The sequence below is a fragment of the Bactrocera neohumeralis genome, chromosome 4 (assembly GCF_024586455.1).
Source record: "Bactrocera neohumeralis isolate Rockhampton chromosome 4, APGP_CSIRO_Bneo_wtdbg2-racon-allhic-juicebox.fasta_v2, whole genome shotgun sequence".
NCBI lineage: Eukaryota > Metazoa > Arthropoda > Insecta > Diptera > Tephritidae > Bactrocera > Bactrocera neohumeralis.
The window spans coordinates 50,005,158-50,029,175 of record NC_065921.1 but is presented as its reverse complement, the minus strand read 5'-3'; the positions used below and the strand labels follow the sequence as shown (position 1 = coordinate 50,029,175).

The following is a 24,018-nucleotide window of genomic DNA, read 5'->3' as shown; positions in this document are numbered from 1 at the left end:
GTAGGGTCTTAAAATATTTAGTGATCCGCTAAATTCTTTGGTAAAAGTAATGAACTGATGAAGGATAACTATACATAGTAATTTAAACTAATAAATTCCTCGTATACACGTAAACTTCTGAATCTTACTGAAAGCCAAGACTACTTTTCAGATTACGTACTTACGAAGCCCTTGCTTAAATATCTGGTGATAAGTGGTATAATCATATATTTACTATCCCTACCTTTTATAGCAAAATGCAATATACAGATGTATATGTGTGTAATTAAAATTATTCAAACATATTCATAATATAAAAATTTTGCACTCTCTCTGGTGGAAAAATTTTGAGAGGAAAACAAAATTTATTAAATAGTAAACAAGTAGGGAAGGACTAAGTACGTATCTAAGTATCCGAGTATTTTGTACTCCCGAAATTTGAAATGATCAAAAGCGAGGAAATATTTTCAAATGTCGGCAAAAATTTATGAAACAAAAAAAAATTTTGCATAAGAATTTAATATTCATAGTTAGACGAAATTGTGAGTTGATTACAAGAGTATAATAACCAGATAACCAAATATATTGGGATGAGGAAATAGTAACCAGAGGAGCGTAAATCATTATATTAAGGGTGAAGGGCTTATACTTGATCTCGACTGATTTATTTCATACTCTGCACTAAATCACATTAAGAAAACATAATCTTTTAATTTTATAAAAATATCATACATATTGATTTAGAAAAATGGTTCAAAATCAGTTGGAAAGGCGGAAAACATTATATTGGATTAGAAGAAGTTTCGAGAAGATAACAATTATAGCGTTTTCTTTTCTCACAACAATGGTTGTGCCCGCTTACTCAGACTCAAAGATAAAATAATAAGTGTTAAATGAGAAGCGTATTTTAATTATTTTCGTAAAAAGTTTATTGTATTGTAACAGCTGGCTTATAATAGGGGTTTTTTGTTCTTTTATCATTTAAAAATATTATATGGTGACTGGGGAGATTCTTGGAGTCAACAAAGGAAAACTATTTTAATATTTTGCGCGAAGTAAAAAGGGTTTTTGCGGCACGAAAATGCTCCGTCGCATACTGCATTGGTTCTTCGTGAGTTTTTCGCCAAATTTTCAATCAACCACCGTATTCACCTGACTTAGCTCCGTCAAACCTCTGGATATTCAGAAAAATCAAACGACCGCGTCGAGGAAACTGTTTTGAGTCAATTAAAGACATTAAACTTGAATTGCTACTCGTATTGAAAGCTATTCCGGAATTGGACTTTAAAAACTGCTTCGAGGATTGGAAAAACCGTTAGCACAAATGTATAGGGTCCAACAGGAATTGTTTTGAGGGGGAGGACATAGTTTTTGGAGACCAAATTACGAATTTTAAAATTATGAACAAAGTATTACTATTTGCTCTTAGTAGTATACAAGTATATAAAAAATCAGGATAATAGTTGAATTTCGATATTTTGAGCAAATGTATTTCTTGGTACTCGAAAAGGTTTGCATTGATAACGGATGGAATCGGAAAAAATCACTTAATCTGTGGGATATACCAATGAAACTGGGAACTCCAACTGGTTTCCGTTTACCTCTTTATGGAGTAATCCTATAACCTACAAAATTTTAGTTATTATCAGATAATCTCAATCGGTGCAGACAAGTCGAGTCGGTGTCGACAAGTCAATTCGAATATGTGTTTTACTGAAATAAATTACTCATATTTATTTATATACTATATATGTACATATGCTGACCTTTAATTTGGATTTGTCAAAAATTCATATCATTTACCATATGATTACTTTTATTAACCAACAATTTAGAGTTTTTCAGCACTTCTCACGTGTCAAAGTAAAGTAAGAAATATCACTTTTTCATTAAAATATGCAAAACATTTTCTTCTTCATTTACATGAAGTTGAGAACTTCCTTTTTACTCACTCAAATTTATGTACATAAATACGTTTTATTAAAACTATTGATTATCGTCCATTTTAGTTGAGCATAGCAAATGTGTTACTGTTGGAAGGTGATCAGTGTTTTTTACATACACAGTATGTATTTTAATAGTTAATTGGTTGATGTTTTGAACTTTTATATAAATATAAAAGTATGTAAGGGATAACTTTGACCGAATACAATACTCCCGCCTCGACTCTCTCTCAATTGGCAGTTCGGACATGTTAAGGTCAGTATTTAGATTGAGCTTCCATAAACTTATTAGTTATTGAGGTATACAGACATATATTGTAAAGTAAAGAAAGCTAGCAGAATGGTCTTCTTTGGTTGAATTCAATCCTAGAGAGTAACATAAGGGGATACCTCAATAAAGTGTTATAACCGCTTGATATTTTATCTATATTTGATTAAGTTGGTGTTCGTTCGATTCACTGCTCAATTAGGTACCAGTTAATATTTTCCTTGCCATCATAGATCGCTTAGCAGCGGACACTCTTATGTACGGGTTTATATTCCATATAAGTAAATATGCATATGTACATATATGTACGTACATATAAGTACATATAAGCGTATTAAGATCGAACGCAATTGAAGGCATTAGAAGTGGTCTGACATTTAGAAATTTGCATGCCATCCCAAAGCTCATAAATATTTTATGAGGAATATTTCTAAGTGAAACAATTGTATACCAAGCATGCATACATTGTACGTAAACATATCTTCATAGACACCTTCATATGTGCAAGAGGTTTAGAGCCTAAATGTGCTATGTAAAGTGAGTTCAAGAATTCTATTATTTTTTAACCTATAATAATTATATATAGATATAGAAGAAATAATTATCTACACACATTGGAGGTGGATAAATTGTTAAACTTTCTTACTTTTAGATTATTGGAACAAAGCAGCTTCTGGTGCGACCTGACGGTAGCTTTGCTAATGATCGTACAGTGTCCGGCTCATCTGATGCTTCAGTAGTCGTACGAGCGTCATCGCCTGCTCTTGCCTCCCAGCAAGCTGATGTCATTAACAATAACAACACTAGCGTTAGTAACTCAAACACATTGTTGAAAAGTGCATACAACAATCCAAGTACAACTGTAATTCATAGTAGCAATAATAACTCGATCACAAATGGATGTAGTAGTAGTATTGTACCGGCAGATTCGATTACAACAACAGTTAACACAGCATCCTTCTCCGAGACAATTGAGCTTCCTTTAGCAGTTGCTCACTCTCAGGGAAAGCCCCTCCAGGAAGCAATAGACGAGGTAAGTTAATATTGAACTGATTCAACGGAATGACCAGGTTAATAAATTGTGCACATGCTATTCCTTCCGACTCCCTCCTACTTCGTTATCTTATATGTTTTATTTGAAAATCGTTTATTGAGCATATGAGAGATATACAAGTAGGTATAGTATTAACCCTATTTTATCCGTTGTTCCCAACACCACATACTATTAATAGAATAAAGCACCACCGAGTTTCATTAAGATATCTCACATAGCAGGTCATATATATAAATGATCAGGGTGAGGAGAAAAGTTGAAATCCGGGTGACTGTTTGTCCGCCCGTCCATGCAACCTGTAACTTGAGTTAAAATTGAGATATCTCGATGAAACTTGGTATGACGGTTTCTTAGTACAAAAAAAAAAAAAAATATGAGTGCAACCGACAGTGTAAAAAATGACGGTACTGTTAAAAACTAGTAAAAGCGCGATAAATCAATAACTAAATACGTCAGAGACATTAAATTTTACCATCGAAATGGTATAAGGGAGCTTGATGGGAGCCGGTGTTACAATTGAACGATGGACGTGGCACCGCTCACTTTTTGGTGAAATCTTATATCTCGGGATCCGAAAAACCGATTTCGACAAAATTTACTACGTGGCATTTTTCTTACATTCTTATGTCACAATGCGAAAATGGTTGAAATCGGACAACATCCACGCCTACTTCCCATATAGCACAATTTTAAATTCACTTGATTCGTTCAGGCTCTCGTACACAAATCAAGAAGCAATTAATATAACGGATAAACCTTTGCACGAATAATACCTTTCGTGTTTGTTTATTGTTAATTGTTTCTTTGTGCCTAAAACAGATAAATTCGAGGGAAAATTTGATCTAGCCCCTATATAACTCAGGATTATCGAACATCCGGCTAATTTTACAACAGCGCAGTAGGCGTTCTTCGTGTAATCGACTGCAGTAATCGCCGTTGTCAATGCGCAAGGACTGTTTGTTTGTTAACAAGAGATATTTCGTCTTGCCCTCGTTCACTACCATACTCATTTCCTTGGCTTCCATATACAGTTTGGAGAAAGCAGAACTAATCGTATGCGGTATAAAGAAAACCGGAAGTTCGAAAGTATTTACATTAGGTATATGGGGCTTAGGGAAGTATTGAACCGTTTCAAGGCCATTTCTGACATAAAGGTATATTGTACACATTGTAACATAGAAATGTCATAATAATGCAGTGCACCAAATTTGGTTGGTTTCACCTATAGGTGGGCGGTGCCACGCCGTTGTTTAATTTTGATACCGGTTCCCATTAAGTGGGCGGGGTTATCACTCGATTCAATTTCTTTTCACGCTATCTTAAAAGTTGTCAAAGGGATTTGTGCTGCGCAATTTTGACTGATAGATCTAGAATTGTTTTGCAGATATATAAATTTAACCTATTGGGGGGCGGGCCCCTCCTCAGTGTCACTGTTGCACCAAATTACAGTTTTGTAACTTATTTTGGGTTATGGAAATTTATATAGTTTATAATCTATTTCGATTACTTTTAGGTGATACAAACTACCTTTATATGAACAAAACTATTGTAATCTGAAGCAACATGCACGTGTCTTTTTAACTTGTACTATTAGTCATAGACTCACTTAGTTACTTCTCTCATTTTGCTTGCACGTAATATTTATATTAAAATTAACCAAATTAATTCAACTGAAATATATGTGTTATAAACTCACCCAAAGGAGACAAATCTAATAATCTCCATATGATGCATAGAATATACACTAATTGAACGAAAGGTTTGTGCACGGTTTGTTCCGCACAAATTGACTGACGACCAAAGAATTGCTCAGAATTCAACATTCGAAGGACGATTATTTGACCAAAAATCACATTTTAACCATTAACCACTTCCCGTATTCACCTGTGGTGCCTTACGTGCGACTTCTTCCTTTTCGGAGAAATGCATTTGCCCATGAAAGGAAAGCGTTATGCAGACGTAGAGGCCATTCAAAAGGCTTGCGCCGGCATACTGGCGGCCATACCGGCCAACAAGCTGAAACACCCGCTCGACATGCTTTTGGGCCGTGCAAAAAGCAGTATTGAAGCCGAAGGAGATTATTTTGAATAAAATAAATTGATTTTTCCGAAAAAAACTATTTGTTCTGTTTCTTTTTTAAGTCATGTTAACTTTGGAATGCACCTTGTACATACGTTGCTTCAAGATAAAGTCCATCAAACATCATAGCTGTTGTTTGAAGAGTCGTGCTGTGACATCGTGACGATCTTGCTGATTGATCGCGATTTAATAATTCCGTAATCAATGGCCATTTACCTTGCAAGTGAATGTAACAAACAAATCCGCCCGTTCATAATTCCGCACGTACAGGTACATATGTACATATATGATCGCATCCTGCGAGTACTCGCGCATGTGCTTTGGGCTGCCAATATATAATGTATGCTGCACTCAGGTTTTTTTTTTAAATTGAAAATGGGCGTGGCGTCGCCCACTTATGGACCAAAAACCATATCTCAGGAACTACTAATCTAATTAATTTGACAGCAAAATAAAAAAAATATGTAAAGGACGGATAATGAAATCTTGAGTATCACTTTATCATGCGAGAGTATAAAATGTTCGGTGACACCCGAACTTAGTCTTCCTTACTTGTTATGAGTTGCATTTGTATGGTTAAGGATTATTATATGTATAATTGTATACATACTAATGGCATTTTAAAAATAACATCAATATTTAACATATACTATTGACTAAACTATTTTTTATCCAACAGTTCGATGAATATTTACGCTCTTTGACATTATACGGCGATAATATCGATAGTATCAATTTGATTACTGACGGGCAACTTCCCTTGCGTCAGTGTCTTCATCGGGAGGCCTGCGCCAAAAGCATTCAGCTACCGAACTATTACAACCGTTTCTGTGATCTGCGCAAAGAATTCCTCAAGTACAAGTCAGGTGACTTATCACGCGCTTTGGTTCCCGTCAAAGACATAAAAAAAATACTCCAAATACCAACAGCTGCGGCACCTCAAAGTATTGGAGAGATGATGAAAGGTTTGAAATTATATATAAAAACCGAAAGCTGTTAAAGCCAACATTTTATTTTATTAGACCTAAATATTACTAATAGTGAAGAACAGGAGTTCTATGTTAAAGAATCTCGTGAAATGGTCTCGGTGATACAAGTAATGTTAAAAGGAGGTATGCTTATTATTTTCTGCTACTGGTTTATATAATTTTGTATGTTTTGTAGGACACAAATTTAAAGCAAATGAAATAGTGACCCTAGTTCTGGAACCTGGAATTTGGTAAGAATATTTATAAATGTACGTGTTTTTAGTTTTCCTCTTCGAGTAACTGACTTAAGGGGTTAGCAGGGTGTTTCTTTGTTACATTTTCTGTTCCCTTATACCCTTGGAATTAATATAGAAACGCACTTTACCATTGGAAGGTTTCGAAAAAGGCCCAAACATAATAATATCGCTCGACGTTCGTTTAAAATGTTTTAAATTGATAAATAATTTTGTTAAATTTATTTATTTGTTTTTATTTTTTTTATATTTTTTTTTTATATATTTTTTACTCAACCGATTTGTTTAATTTTTTTTAAATGTTCAGAACACGCCTGGCTATCGTCTCTATATTTTTTATAATTTATTGGCAATGTTATGACAAAATATGTATAAAAAAATATGGGGAAAAATTAAAAAAAACGTTAATTAATTTTTGATTTATCAAAATTTTTTCATTATTCTAGAAGGGACGGTAACCATTCACGTACTTTTTACGAATAAATTGGGGTTTTGTGTTTCAGATGATCCAAACATGAGAAATCGTGTCCGCCAGTGAATAAACGCATCTCATTCACCCAGCCATTTCTCCGACAGATTTCATCACAAAATTCATTTAAATGTTGACGAAAAAGCTTTCGGCCGGAATAGCCCGAATTTCTTCGGAAATGTTGTCTTCCAAGCATTTGGTGGCCAACTGCCCATGCATCCCGATATACTCCACGATATACCTCATGATATGTGAAAAACCCGTAAGTTTTGTAAAATCAAAAATTTTAACGCCTGAAAAAAATGTCAAAAATAGGCCATATTACCCGGCCGATTGACCCAAAAAGTATAAAAGAACCGATTGAAATACTATTAAAGAAAATATACTAACTTATTGGAAAATGATACAAGAGATATTGGCTGTTTTCATATATTATTTTGGAATATATTAAACGGCAATATATTATAGCAGATGTTTTATTTTTTTTATAATAAATGTTTATATTTTCCGGGACAATACCACGCCACACAGCAAAAATATTTTGATTTGGTGCAATATTAATTAAACGTATGCAAATTTTACATTTACCACTGCCAAATATCAAATTTTTGAATTTTAATTAAACTTAATAAAATGTATCCCAACTAAATAATAAAAGTGTTTGATATTCACTTTATATTGACTTAGGAAAGCACAATAGGCCTAGTTATGGGTCACAATTTTTTACTCTTGCAACAAGTTGCAACGGAATGTAATAGTTTTGTTCACCTAACACTAATTAAGACAAATATCGAGTTATATACATATATGTAATTCATCATCGTGACTACTTGAGTTGAATTGCAGGTGACTGCCTGTCCGTTCTTCCGCAATGACTTGAGTAAAAAATAAAAAACTCTGATGAAACTGTAGATAGGGAGAATCAGATCATAATTAAAGTTGAAAACCTCTAAAATGCTGTAACTAAGATCCAAATTATGATAAAAAAACTGTAATTTGGTGCAGGGAATCGCAGTAGGGAGGAGTGTTTGCGGCTGGAAAATTTTTAAAAAGTAGGCTTAGCAATACTCTTTGATATATTTAATATAAATATCCGACAAATCAAAATTAAGATTATAAATTCCACACCCAATACTACCCCTAGCATGTTGTACCTGTATGTTGGTACATTTCAATTGTCTTTATATTGTCTACATCGGTCAATAAATATTTTTTTATTTATTTTTATTTCATTTCATCAGCACATGTATAGTTACATACAACATGTATAACTTTGTACCTTATAAAATATGTACATTTTTGAAGATTCACTTCCTGTGACAAATTTGAAATTCAAAGGCTTCGAATGAGTATTATTTGATCCGGAAGAAGTTTGATTTTCTAAAATATGTTGCTCAAATCGCCTTTATCATGTTTTGCTCAACTCACGTTGTCCCGAAATGACTCAATTCTTACTCAACTCTCAAATATTGCTCCCAAGCTTCTTACTGCATAACTTAAAATCGAAGACTTTAAAAATTCCAAAGTAGTCGCCGTTTCAATACAACTGTGATAAGGTTGCGCGTTGCATACGTTCGAGTCAAAGTGATCACATAGTTTAATCTGATCAAATTGTTTGTTAATACATTCTAAGGCTTACCAGTCCGAACACATCGATACATATGCATATATGAATGTATGTAAATATTGTGTACATATATTTTATGAACGTGCATTGGTACAATATTCCGCTTTGTAATAACAATCAAATATATGGATTTACATACGCATACGCAATTCCAATATTTATTCAAATAATTCGGTTGGAACCCATCGATCGTTATCCCAACAAATCAGAGAATGTACATACATATACTTATATACATTTGTTCTTATGTACTATAATATGAAAACGAAAAAGTGAACATTTAATCTGTCTATAGAATAGTTTAAATATTTTACAAGCATCACGCTGAACGAACTTTTGGATTTAGTTGTGCAGTGTCAAATAAAGGAAACTTCAACATGATTTTCTGTGCATACTACAGTCATGAGCTTCTCCATGCCCATAAATAGTTGATGGAAATCAGCGAAAAATTATTAATTTGAAATAATACGAATGTGCATAACTATACAATTATTTCGCTGAGATCAGCTTAAAGAAATATACTTTTGAGTATTTTATTTCTTCTGTAAGCCCTATTTGTATATATATTTATACATACATATGTATGGTATGTTCATTGTATATGTAGAAGTAAGTAATCCATTAATTTGTTTATTGTTTCATTCGCACACTCAATTGGAGTAATGTGATTACATCAAGCATACCAGTTGCCACGACTTTATAGAAATTATGGTCACCTGATTGAGGTACCATAAATTTGGCTCTTTCTCGAAAAACTTACGCGCATTTAGCTTTCAAAGTTTTATTTTTTAAGTTTTCTTTACTTGCAGCTCAATTGACGACGACATAGACGGTAATTGTATTGTACGTGCTCGAGGTTTACCTTGGCAGAGCAGTGATCAGGATATAGCTAAATTTTTTCGTGGTCTGAACGTTGCCAAGTAAGTAAAGCAAATAAAATATGTGATTAACCCGTTGCTGCTCTTCAAATATTTTGTAAAGTATGGTGAGATTAATGTTTTTTGATATCCCTTTTTTTGTATTTACAAGCAAATAAGAATGTTTAGAAGACCTTATCTCTTATGTAATTTGACCTTTTTTATGAGTAAAATAAAGAGATAACTAGAAGCATGCTAAAAACCCAGTGTTCAAGCACAGTCGACCTCATATTGTATTCATATATCATATATCAAGTTCGAATTTTCTTCAAATTAAAACTTTTTGTGTGTGCGAAGTTTAATATTGTTATTTTGCGGAGTTAGGAAACTATTATGTATGCAAGCCTACTGTATGTACTTATTATATTAAATTTAAATAAAAATAGTGCTTAACCCTACTGATAAGAGATCAAAAGGTTTGATTAAGAACATGTGCATTCATAGATTGTAATAAGCTTTACTTATGTTCCTTATTTGCAGGGGTGGTGTTGCTCTTTGCCTATCGCCTCTCGGTCGACGTAACGGTGAGGCTCTTATTCGTTTTGTATCACAAGAGCATCGCGACATGGCACTAAAGCGTCACAAACATCATATTGGCAGCCGATACATTGAGGTTTATCGAGCTACTGGTGAAGATTTCTTAGCCATTGCTGGCGGAGCTTCTAACGAAGCGCAGGCTTTCCTCTCTAAAGGAGCACAGGTCATAATACGCATGCGAGGCCTACCATATGATTGCACCGCCAAACAAGTAGTAAGTGAAATTAAAATAAAGTAAATAAATATCCATAATGTTTGAGTATGAATATGTAAATATTAAAAAAATCGATGAGTTCAATGAGATCAATATAAATGTACTTTAATGTCTATTAGGAGAAGTTATAACCCAGTACGTGAATAATATACATATATGTATATGTACTAGGGTGCTTCAAAAAATTTTTTAAAATATTTTTTTCAACTCTTACCCCTCAAATGTTTGTGATTGACAAACAAAAAATCCTCCCTTAAACCAGGCGCTGTAGCTTAACTCTAAGGGGTCACTATTCTTTTTTTAGGTTCCCATACATTTAACATAGGAATTTTCGTTTTTTCATTTAAACTAAAATTTCACCAACTAATTTTCGTTTTTTTAAAAATAACCATCAAATATTCATAAAGTTAGCTTTTCAAACTTTAAAAATTCCCGCAACAAAATTATTATTCTCAGAAATTTTCTTTTATTATTATTGAAAAAATTCTAAATTTCAAATCACTATGTTTAATCGCCTAATTGAGATAATCAAACTTTTTCGCAGATATTTTTAAAGCTTGAAAAGAGAACTTTCTGAATATGTGATGGTTTTGAGAAACGAAAATTAGTTGGTGAAATTTTAGTTTGAATGAAAAAACGAAAATTCCTATGTTAAATGAATGGGAACCTAAAACAAAAAAAAAATAGCGACCCCTTAGAGTTAAACTACAGCGGCTTGAGGGAAGATGTTTTGTTTGTCAATCACCAACATTTGAGGGGGTTAGCGTTGAAAAAAAAAGTTTAAATTTTTTTTTAAGCACCCTAATATGTACATATGTATGATGCTTGTGTAACAGTTTTTCCATCGTGCTCGTTTCGGTTGACTGTTAGTACAAGTATATACACCTAAAAAGGCCATTTTAAACAAGCGGCTCTAAGTTTTAGACCCGGTATCCACTCTACCTATGCTATGCTGCTATGAAATTTCATGAAATTTTCATAACCGTTTTTAAGGTTTCAACTACTCTCAATAAGGTATCTTACGTAGAACTTAAAACCTAACCTTTTTTAACAGTTGGACTTTTTTACTACTGGTGAGGACCCTTGTACTGTTCTTGATGGTGTAGAAGGAGTGCTTTTTGTCAAAAAACCAGATGGCCGAGCGACTGGTGACGCCTTCGTGCTATTTGCTATTGAGTCGGATGCGCCTAAGGCGCTTTCTCGCCATCGCGAATCAATTGGTCAGCGTTATATAGAACTATTTCGCTCGACAACAGCAGAAGTGCAGCAGGTTTTAAATCGTTCCATGGACCCAAGGACTTACGAAGCCAACCATCAACAGCCACTTATTGCCCAATTGCCATCAATGCCGTTATCGCTGTTACCTCAGGTACGCAGGCCTATTAAAAATATATTTATCTAATAAATGCCACTCTAAATTCATAATTTTAGTGAGTCAGTTTTCTCGACCGAATTTTTTTTTCATGAATCAATGAACTTCCTTCTGTTTATAAATGAAAACTACCCAAGATTAACTGAAGATTTTTAATAAATAAAAAGTGAAAAGACGGTTTATTTAAAAAATGAATAGTTCAATAAAGGAGATGTTGAATATCGATTCTTAAGGGATCGATTATTAACATTTTCTAAAATCGAAATTCAAATTATTACGGTCGCTACAGCGTTTCTTGTAGAAAGGGAACAGAGTGGTGAACACTACAACTCCAATCTTTAAACGGGTTTTCCTCAGAATGTTGTTTTTCAAAACGGTTTCCACTATCAAAGGAAGAGTTTTAAAGATATCTAGTTCCAATTTAAAGAAAAGATTTTTAACGTTATTTATTCGCTCTGAAATCTTTTTTAATCTTCTTATTTTTTTCTACGAAACACTGTCGTAAAAAGGGTAAAATTCTATACTATTTTTGTTCAAACCGCCGCCATTTTGTCAAATTTCAAAAAAAAAAGCTTCCATAGCGGGATAGCGACATTTCTACAGATTAATATTCTTTTTGAAATTATTGTTTTAGATCACAATTGCTGCTGCAATCATATACGTCGTACACCGTTTTTTACGTGTAGTTTCAAGTATTTATTTATTGTTTAATATTATACAATAAATAAACATCAAAAAGTCATTTTGAATATAACAAAACCCGACCGATTAGTTAATTTAAACATTAAAAAAAAATACCGAAAATCAGTGAGGTCACACTGAGATGATCCCTTAAATGTATCACGTATAAATATTTATGTAATTATATATATAATTTTTTTTTACGGTTGATTTGCAGCACTTAATTACTTCAGGAACCACAAAGAACTGTATTCGTCTACGTGGCCTACCTTATGAGGCTCTAGTCGAGCACATTTTACATTTTTTGGATGATTTTGCAAAGCATATTATATTCCAAGGAGTACACATGGTTATCAATGCCCAAGTAATTTATTTTTTTAAATGTCATATAAATTTATATAATTATTTATCAATGCTAAATTTTTTTATTAATTCTTATTCAAATAGGGTCAACCGAGTGGTGAGGCTTTCATTCAAATGGACTCAGAGGAGTCCGCGCGCTTGTGTGCCCAACGCAAGCATAACCAGTTTATGATGTTTGGTAAAAAGTACCGCTATATTGAAGTGTTCCAATGCTCTGGCGATGATATGAACATGGTCCTGAATGGCGGTCTACAATCCCCCATTTCCGCAACACCGCATCCTCATCTTTCAGCTGCAGCTAAACAGTCATCGCTGCTTTCACCGGGTATGTTACCTCAACCGTCGCCGTCCAACGCACAGGCAATTAGTTCCCATACGCATGCTCAAGCCCACAATCACGGTCATTCAAATGCCCACATTCACACTCATGTCCAAAGTCCCCATATAACACATGCGCATGCGCATACGCATGCAATGCAATCATCACCATCGATGGCAGCAACAGTAGCTGTGCTATCACAACAACAGCACGTTGCGATGCCATCAACAAATGCACAAACGGTGGCAGCTATGACAGCTTCGGCAGGTAGCCTTTCTCCCTTTATGACGGCCTCAGTTGGCACAACACCAAATGCTGCTCAGCATCAAACCATAACGGCACAAACAAATGCTGCCGCTGTTGTCGCTGCTGCTGTACAAAATGCGGTTCCACTTGGTGGGCTAGGAAATGCGCAAACTTCAACCTTACAAATGCCAACGAGCGCTTCAAATGCACAAACATCTCCTATGGCTGCATATCCATTTAATTACCCTTTACATTCTTCTCAGTTGTCTATGGGCGCTAACTCTGTGCTTATTGCGCAACAGCAGGCTCAATATATCGCGCAGCAAAATTTGTTGGCACGGCAACAAGCTGCAGCTGTGGCTGCGGAACAACAACATCAACAACAACAGCAACAACTGTATGCAAATTTTATGAACCCTTTGCTATTCCAACACCCGTCCGCTACGGGTGCGTCTAATGTAACGTCGCCTAGCCCTTCTACTGCGGGTACACCACCAACGCATCCTCAGTTTTTGATTATGCCACGCCCATTCTCCTTTCAACCATTTCCGATCGGTTATTTGCCACAAGGCTTTCCATATGCAGCAACTGCAACGGGTTTGAGTGGCGCAGGTGCATCAGGCCCAGTGGCGGGCGTCATGCCCAACGCAACAATGACAGCAGGCCCAACTATGGCCCACTCAATGAAGCGCTCGTATGAGAATGCCTTCCAGCAGGAAAGTAATATTGCGACTGCCGCTAAACGGGCTCTGACGCGCCCACCAAATGCCGGTAGTCTATACCAGTTCTATAATCCTGGAATTTAGACAGGTTTAGATTTGACATAAAACACAAAATGCTGCTAAAAGGACGAACTGATTTTTGATGAACTTTTTTCCTTATAAATATCAGTTTTTAAGATAGGCTGCTTTTTTACTTTGATATAACGTATCAATCCGACAGTCGTTTGTCGTTAAAATTTTAGTTCAAGCTTGGTATGTATCAGCCAATGTAAAGATTAACGTGCCTGTGCCACGTACATATTCCCTTCAATAACGTTTTATACATTTAAAAAGTGTTCATAAAATGATGGGGACTAAATGGTATGATTGCAATAAAACACATTATATTACACTGTCATTTAATTAATTATTCACATTGTTTCCGTTTAATATGCATATACGGTCATATGGAAGATTAGCTTAAGTCGAGTTAAGGGAAAAAATATTGATAATAGTCTATACGCTCAAGCTCTTAACGTTAAGCTATTTACCATAACGAACATAGGTATATACTTATATAACCAGTTATACATATCTAAATACAACTGGCACTCTATATATCCACTATAAAACATACATACTTCCATATATGCGACAACTTACCCAGTAAGATTTCATAGAATTAAGAATAAAATTGTGTTGTTTTTAACTGCAATTTAGTTTGGATATATTAGACTGGAATATCGTAAATACAAATTACATTCGACGTGTAAAGTTTATCTGGGTAATATATGAATTTGTATGCATCTGAAAATAGATTAATTCTTGGCATCTCAATTTTTATTAAATTATTACGACTAACGCGTGAATTTTATATTCTTTTTAAACTTAACATATCAACAAAATACAAATAAGGCGAAACGACTCAAAAAGTCGAAAGAGGCTAGCAATATTCATTAACAAAGGGCTTAAGAGCTGAGCCATTCATATGTTTGTGAATAAAATACATTTTGTAAGACTTGTGCAATTTCATTCTTTAAAATTAATTACATTTTCCTTAATTATTTTTGCAATTAAAGGGCTACTTCGTAAATGAATATTGCAAGGTGTTGGATTTGTATTTGCCTTAAACACAAAACGTTTTGCTATCAATATAATAAGATTCACAAATTTTGCTGGGCTTTTTTTATATATGAACACTATTTATATGTATGTATTTGTTTAATGCAATTAAAAATCTGATTAAGCGGCTTTTAAATCTTAAGGATGTTCTCAACTTTTTAGTAACGATCGAATGAAAAAATCTGTTTGGAAATGAATGTAGCATTTAAATGAAAACAACTTATGATTTCTAAAATCGCTATGGTCAAAACCTCTCGATACTAAATATTATATATATGTTTTACTAATTTTACATGGCAATATAAATATCGTTCCTTAGAGCAAATGGTTTCTAAGTAAATTCAAACACATATCTATATACCGAACATGTTACATATGTATTAAATTTAAACAAAAAACTATGAAATCAGAATGGATTTGTCTCCATGGAGCGATATTTTAATTTAGACTACTTATTATTAAGACTAAAATTCTATATTCATTCTACTATTTAAATCAATGACTAGTTACAAATGAAAACTTTTCCTTTGTCCGTTGTCTTTAAATTCATACTTCAGAATTGATCAATATTTATTGTACCTACACTTTCCATGGTTCTTGAAAGCGCACAATTGTTTAATAATTTTCCTTTTTTAAGTTCGCTTGATTTGCTCAAGAGTCAGTTCAATATTATAAGTACGCTTTCTTTAATGGTTATTTAATATGAGTTCATCATTATTTGTGCATATGTATATGGTGTTAGTCGCATATCGATTTATGTTTACTGTTATTACTAATTTTTCCCATTTGCTTATTCAATTACATGAAAATAATATTTTGAAACTTTTTTTTCAAGCAAAAACTTTACCAAAATGCGTTATTTATGTATTTCTATGATTATTTTTTATTACCAAATGACTCTAGCTAAAATGTCAAATAATTGGTATCAATTATTTGGGAATTGCATGATGAAACATTTCATAATTACACATTTATGCTTTGAACACAATGACGACTGCACGACACGAATATACGGAAGCAGAATTTTTTTGTCGAACATTTTGAAAACGGCAGCGCACTTATCGAGCAGCTGATGGACACAACTTCGTTGGTTGTCGTACTAAAACTGTTCACTTGAAAGAAATTTAAATATTTTTTAAATTATTAATTGTCATTGCAAATGATATATCAGAGGTATTTTATGCTTTTGTTGTTAAAAAGACATTAGACTTGTTAAAGCTTAGAATAATTTTACGTTTCACAGATTAGCGGTAACACTACATTTACCCATTGTCGTCGGTTTTTAAGTTTGATTTAGCGACAGCGACAACTGCAAGCCTGCTGCCGTGAAGTAGTGCTGTTGTCTAAATAACTGCTCATATAAAAAAGTGTGTTTTAATTTTTGACAGATGCTTGTCGCTTGCCACCATGTATGTGTTCCATGCATTACTAGTGTTTTACTGAGCTTCTTCTACCATTTTAAATATGCGTCTATATTTTATCTGGCGAAATGGTATTTACAAATTTACAGTAGTCATCTCGTAGTGGTGTCAATACTATGACATTCCTTTTATATTTTTATAAGAATTAAATTTTGAAGAAATGTTAGAATACTCGTTCAGATATAAGGGTAATAATTAGCTATGTGAATTGCTATATACCTTTTCAATAGTACGTTTCGTGGGTTACGAATAAACTGATTTTAATACAGCATTTACTCATGTTAGTATGTTTTGAAAATCAAAGTACTTATATACTTATGTAGTATATGTACTATATCTAAGTCCTATTATCCATAGAAGCAACAGTTTGTCTTAGCCGCCTTAAATTTAAATAATTTTATTTAATAACACTGTGGAACATTTTTGGGATTATTGTCTGGGGGGTGAGAAATTCCAAGTCGGGGTGATGGTACTAGGTCAGTATAGTAAAACCCTCAAAGGGTTTGGCGTTCGTATGTGTCAGTTTTTTTTCATGACCTTTTAAATTTTTTCCTTATCTTGATGTTTTTTCGCTTAGTTGTAACATTTTGGCAAAAACGTAGTTTAACATAACTCGCGAACCACTATTAACTATTTTTCCAATCCATTAGATGGTTGTAGCAGCTTTTACACACTACATTTGGTACCCAATTTTCGTTCACTATAACATAAGAAAAAATTTGAAAGGTCATAAAAAAAAACTGACATATACGAACGCCAAACCCTTTGAGGGTTTTACTATACTGACCTAGTACCATCACCCTGACTTGGAATTTCTCACCCCCCAGATTAGCTGTTGTACTGTGTAAAGGAAGGAAATATTAAGTACTTCCGTTGCTATGTCGCTAGTAACATTGAGAAGTTATACCTAAGAGTGTTTAAATTTCTCATGTCTTCTAATTGTATGTCTATTACTTCGTTCGATAGTTAACAATAATATTTAATGGCATGCTAAAATAGGAAAGCATTAAATATATCAAAATATTTATTACAATATTTCTAAATATACCTAGAAACTAACATTATAAACATAACCGAATATGCGACTCGAAATTGATTTTGTGTTCACTTATGTACCATATATGCACACCCTTACCAAAGTGTTTATTGATCTATATCTTTTGAAAATATGATAAATTCACAATATTTCGCCATAGCTTTTATGTTAATGTTACAGACGAAGACTTAAGGCCCATTCACATACAACCTTCATCGCTTTGCGTGACAGTTCAACTGAAACAACGAAATGTCGAAAACAAAGGGTATGTCACAATGAACGCCTTGCTTTCAGTGTTTCCCTCTAATAAAATTGTCGGCTGTTGCTTGGCTTTGCGCCGAAAACTTTGTACGTACTCATACAAAAGCGTACATCGAACTTTTATGTCAAAACAAATATCTGACACAAAGCGAAGCAAAAGTTTTATGTGAATTGGTTATATATACTATTACTCAAGGAAATGCTTTCAATGAATAAATCTGTATGTAGCTCAGTAATTGCACCGTTAACTTAGTAATAAACATAATAATTTAATGACAATGCAAATTTAAATAAACAACAATACATGTGTAGTTATATACATTTATGTGTTTTAGGTTTGTTTCAGTCATCTAGTAATCGCTAGGAAGTTGGGTTTTGGTTTAATGTATGGTGATTATTTCTTTCAGTTACTCATGTGTGTCATTGATACATGCTTACATGCATATTTTTTCCAATCGGTTAAACGTTACTGCTTACAGACAACTATATACATATGTATATATATCGACATATATATATTCATATAATATATATTCATATATATCATTCCGCAACTAAGAAATAAATTTTGATATGACTTAGGTAATTTGTTCCTACACCTGTTCATAATTTCGAATGGCGAACTTGTGTTGCATAACTTAATTAACAATAACAGCTCCAAACGAGAATAAAGTGAAAATGTTTAAGCATTCCCAATGTACGTACATTTAATCAAAGCCTAAATTGCTGGCGAAGGCAATGAAGCAACCTTCCAATTATGAAAGTATCATACTGCTAGATTGTGAATAAAAAGTTGTATGAATATTACGAAATATTTAATATTAATAAACATTAGACATTTTGATATTACCTTTGCTCAATTTTATATAAACGAACTTATATAATAATATAATAAAAATATTTTATAGAATTTCACTGTTTTTCAATACTAGATTTTTATATACATTTTTTTGGTTTTCAAAATTTGGATAGTTAAAAAAAAGGAGTATTCCATACGTGCAACATATGTACATATGTATTCAGATACATGTGTATAAATATTAAAGCTTGCACGCTAAAAACGAAACTTACGTAGTACAAACATACATATGAACATATCATCAAATATGAAGGCAAATGATGGTGTCCGATTAAATGGGAATAATTTATCTTTGGTTGAAATTTAGTTCATTAGTTTTATTTTGTGTAATTGTGTTTTATTTTTGAAATATACTAAAAATAGTTCTCTTATTTAACGGGTTGTTGCTAAATTTAATAATGCTTAACTTTTTCTCTCAGTGTAATGTAACGTCCAAAATACTGAATCTAATACCAGTTATGGGAGTGTTACTCGTAATCATATTTTTAGCTGGGTTTGGCTTTTTATTGCAGCAAACAAAAACACTTGAAAATATTCAACAAACAAATCTTGTATGTCTCTCTCTGTGTGTGTGTAATTTGCTGAGGGTGATGTAACGGTGATGTAACGGTAATGTTATATATAACACATCTGAGCTGTAAGTACATTCCTTTATATACGTTTTTGGGTCCACTTGTATTTTAAGTTGTAATTTCTAGCACATACCGATTTAATTTCTTTATAATCATTCATATATTTTATTTTACCAACTCTTATGTATGCCTATCTACTTACTTGTACGATAAGATATTAATCAACCTAACTTGAGTGCAATTAAGGCTGAAAAAATACCGAATTAATCAATACAAAGTAAATATTAAATTCGCGTTCAAGAAAACCATGTACTCATGCGTGTAAGGATTGTGAACGCCAAAACAACAAAAATAAACAAGTAAATACGTATGTACATGGGATTTTTAAGGGTATGGGGATAAGCAACAGATAAATGGGTGATTATTTTTATATATTTACCTACTATTCGGGTCGCAGTATATGCATTAAAAGGTATTTGATAGCTCTCGTTGAACTTCACAAGATTTGGTAGAGAATATACTGCAAACATACAGACAAACATATGTTCCCACATGTAATCTCGTTTAATTTATTTTCAATCAACGTATCTGCATGGAATTAGTAATTTAGCCTCCTGGAAGCTGATCATGATTTCAATTAATCTATTAAAATTAGTAGGATTAAATCGTCTCACTCATTATACCCTGATAATATACATAAGTATATCTTCAACGTGGCGATCTGAGTCGATTTAGACATGTTTGTCTGTCTGTCTGCATATACGTCAACTTTTCTTCAGTTTTTAAGATATCGATGTGAAATTTTACACACGTTATTTTCTTTCCATTGAATTGGTTATTATAATCTATATCAGCACTTTTTTCTATGAAATTTTTTTCGGTGTATGCATTGTAAGCTTTGTACCAGAATTTAGGATAAAACAGATCAGAGAGACAGAATAAGTACCTCTAGTACTGCTCCTAACGAAATAATATAATTGCAAATAATGTTTTAGAAATTATCACTTCACTAAAAATATTTTGATATACATATGTATGTACATTCATACATATTAATAATAATTCAAATAGAATTAAAAAAAAAAACAAACGACTTTCGAAAAATTTTGCCCAGAATTACATTTTCTGAAGTTTCACTTTCGTAATAAAATCATTCATGGGCAATTATTTATCAATTAAATTACTTTAGGGAAGAAAGATTTTAATATACTTTTTTATTGCAAATGTGATCTTAGTAAAATTAAAAGGGAATATCTTCGGGCCCATAAATATAGCTTACGATATCTCTAAATATTTTAAAGCAGTAAATCCATCGCTAAGCGTCATGTTCATATTTACGCCGCTCATTAATTCGTTTGCTTCGAATATGGATGTTTTAAATAAAAACCCATTATGCCAATCAATAATTGCTTTCGAATCTATACTTTTTGTTAACAAACAAATTGGGCAAGTATTGACGTTATGCACTAAACAAATTTATTCCAAAACGGACTATATAGGAACCTTACATAAATAATTTAGCAAAGTTTATTAAGACATATTCATATGTTTGCATTTATTATACTTTAAGTATTAAATTTTTTTCATAGAGAAACATTTTGTCTGTTTAGGTGCACCTGTGTTGAGCCCACCATTTGGGCCTTTTCCACCGTTTGGATCACCAACAGCTTTACTTACGTCACCTCATTCACATCGTCCGTTGCCAAATCATCATCACCAGCAGCCAACGCCTCAGCCGACATTTTTTCCGCCACCTTTTCTCTATTGGCCATATCCTAGTCCGCCAGTGTCGCCAAACGCATATTATGGACAACCACCGACTCATACGACCACATCATTAGCTGGAAATATTACTGCAACTCAGCATCAAGCTATGGTTTGTCTGAATCTATCAATCCTTACTGCAATATATATAATTCCTTAATTAGTATCCTCTAGATTTTTTGCCTACGGTCCAAACATCAGCGCTTAGTCCTCAGAGTATAACAATACCTTCGTCAACTACATTTATTCCGTCAAAGAAATTTTCCACAATACCTCCGCCGGTGGTCCCAATTGCGAATGGAGTTACAGGTGGCAATGTAGGAAGTAGAAAGGATGTTGGTGGCTTGTCGCAATATCATGCCAAAATGACCCTGCCACTTACTATAACTCAACAGCAAACAGGTGTATACCACTATAGCGCTCCGCCCTCAATGACTGCATCTCCACAGCCCGCATTGGTGTCGTTGCCTACAACAGCTGCAGCCGCGCCACATTTGACTCTAACACGACCGGCGACATTAAGTGCCCTGCCGAATGTATCGACAGGATTAGTTTTACCTACTACAACACTACTTACCGTCGATACCACTCACAATGATCGAGCATCCTCACTGAAGATGACAACATCTTCCGCTAAACACGCTGGCAAAATCTCTTTTGTCCGAGATGTGACTGCCAGTAATGTAGAAATAGTATCGAACTCTTGCATGGAACTTTATATCGCTTGATGCATTTCGGTGGAAAATTTACGGTTTCACTATTGTAAACCACAGTCGAGGAGGGTTTAACGAGAATTTCGAGCACAAATTGAGGTCTTTGCAACTAAAATGAGATTTGTCAAAATTAGTTGAGACTTAAAAGGCCTGGTTGCGTTACCTTTCTACTTGAATGAAATAATTTGTTTAATGTGGGATCACTTGCAAAATTCATAATTCTTGCCAGTTTAGAACAATTTTTTAACTACGTTAGAACGATAGATAAGGAATTCAATAAAAACGTACAAAACTCTTATACATAGTAAGGAATACCCACAAACTGGTCAAAACCCACTTTAATTGGATTTTCAGTTCCAAAATAAAAGAATCTCGAATTTGTATTCCTTTAGGCTAAAGTAAAAATTTCAAGTTACAGATTTTTTTTAAATTACTTATACTAAAATATGTAAAATTTTAACTTTAATTTCTGATAACGCTCTTGTCGACAACTTCCCAAGGAACATCACTTTATGTCACACACAGGCACGTAAATTTAATTGAAAAAAAGCTGTCTACGATTCCCCAAGTGTTACAAAGTAGTTATAATCGCTGCAATAGCTAACATGTCTCTTACGAATGCAACTGCGTTCTGCTCCTCCCTTGGATTACTATCCAACTATTGCTCTAGTTTTTGTCAATTTATTCAACGATTCTAGTATTCACAATGGTAAAACTAAGAAATGGCGAATCGAAAACAGCTACTATAAAACATATATTTAAAACAATTGCATATACGTTATTAGCAGTAAAATTTCAATAAAAGCTACATATGTACATATGTACAACTATAAGTAAGACATGTGAATATTTGGAGATAATATTAAAACAAAATGGTGACTAAATTTGTTAGAGCTGTTCAATACTTGTGGGTTTCGTCGAAGGACTTCACAGTGGCTGTAGTCAGGTGTTCTCGGAAATGATTCAGAAATAGTGATATTGTTCAAGTGCAAATGCTTCCTCTTACTCTAGAAGTTTGGAATGATGTTGTCATAATCTTTAGAAGGATAATTTTAAATCTTCGGACAGATATATGATTCTTTGTGAAAGACGAGTGTAAAAAGTTTTTATCCCCTTTATACCAGATGTTAATGTGGAATGTGAATGAGCTTTGTTATCGGAACTGATGTAAAATATTGCAAGGAACAACTACGAATTTTTAATAATAACCAGTGTGCAATAATAAAGTTTGATAAACTGACTTATTATCACATAAATATGAATGATTTTATTAAATAAAAAGGGTGTCTCAAAATTAAGGCAATATTGGAATTAAATTTAGGGTGTCACAAAATTTACGCAAGATTTCAATTTGCCGCCATTTACAAATGGGTAGCTGACACTCTAAGTTTAATAAAATGTTGTGTTATACATTAGAACAACGCGTCTGTATTATTGAACAATATTTCAATAGTAATGAAAGCTTGGGCGCACTTCGAAAATTGCATACAAAATATAGTCCAAATATGTTTCACTTGCGGTAACTTTAAAGATTAAATGAAATGACATCGAATTTGAACCTTCCATTAATTTTGGGACACCACGTACAAGGGTTCGATAAAAAAAATATTGAGAGTCAAAATGAATAAGTTTCTGTTGTCTCAAAAATATTTCAAACTACGAATTTTAAGAGTATCGTTTAGAAAAATACTTATTAATGAAACAAATTTTAACTAGTCAATAGTAAAAATATTTTATTGTTTTCGCTTAATTTATAATCTAATTGTTTTAAACATTTGCAATCATTAGAGAGAGGCACAAAAATCGTTTGATCTGCAGGGCAGCAATCAGATTTCTCAAATGCAAGCAACACGTACATATGTTACGAGTACATATGTATGTATGTATATCGAGTATATATAAATGCCTTTATATTTAAATAGTTCTAAGTAATTGTTATATATCAGTTTACACGTGATTATTACAAAACGTTAAAGTAAAACTGTAAGCAATACGAGTAATAAAAAATATTGAAGCCAACAATAATATTTAATATTTCAATGGAGGACGTGCCAGTTCATAGATTAGTCTTTTAAATACACGAGATGTAGGAAAAAATTCAGGAAATTTAGGGTTCATCACATTCAATCAGGTTTCTTGTTACCAGGAGTAACAAACAGTATTCAGAATATAGGAAACAAAAAATTATATTTAAAGGAATTTACTGCTTTTTTGATGTTTTTTTTATTCGTCTCATTAGTGTCGCCTTGTACCTTGATTGGCTTACTGTTTTCAATTAT

General features: G+C 33.2%; 1 protein-coding gene across 7 annotated transcripts in view; it reads left to right on the top strand.

Annotated features, from left to right (window-relative positions):
* The window catches only part of LOC126754504 (RNA-binding protein fusilli), a 37,400-nt gene extending 13,636 nt beyond the window's left edge, over positions 1 to 23,764 (top strand). For 5 of the 7 annotated variants that reach the window (XM_050466531.1, XM_050466530.1, XM_050466532.1 and 2 more), the window contains exons 3-11: positions 2,843 to 3,223; positions 6,003 to 6,288; positions 6,346 to 6,435; positions 6,488 to 6,542; positions 9,451 to 9,561; positions 10,039 to 10,309; positions 11,364 to 11,678; positions 12,580 to 12,726; positions 12,810 to 18,741. In XM_050466531.1, coding sequence (XP_050322488.1) covers positions 2,843 to 3,223; positions 6,003 to 6,288; positions 6,346 to 6,435; positions 6,488 to 6,542; positions 9,451 to 9,561; positions 10,039 to 10,309; positions 11,364 to 11,678; positions 12,580 to 12,726; positions 12,810 to 14,096 — 2,943 coding nt within the window. In that variant the 3' untranslated portion in view covers positions 14,097 to 18,741. Of the gene's footprint in view, positions 1 to 2,842; positions 3,224 to 6,002; positions 6,289 to 6,345; positions 6,436 to 6,487; positions 6,543 to 9,450; positions 9,562 to 10,038; positions 10,310 to 11,363; positions 11,679 to 12,579; positions 12,727 to 12,809; positions 18,742 to 20,872; positions 21,139 to 21,190 lie in introns of those variants that run through there. The other 2 variants (XM_050466533.1, XM_050466534.1) reach the window with 2 other exon arrangements.
* Positions 23,765 to 24,018: the final 254 nt, after the last annotated feature.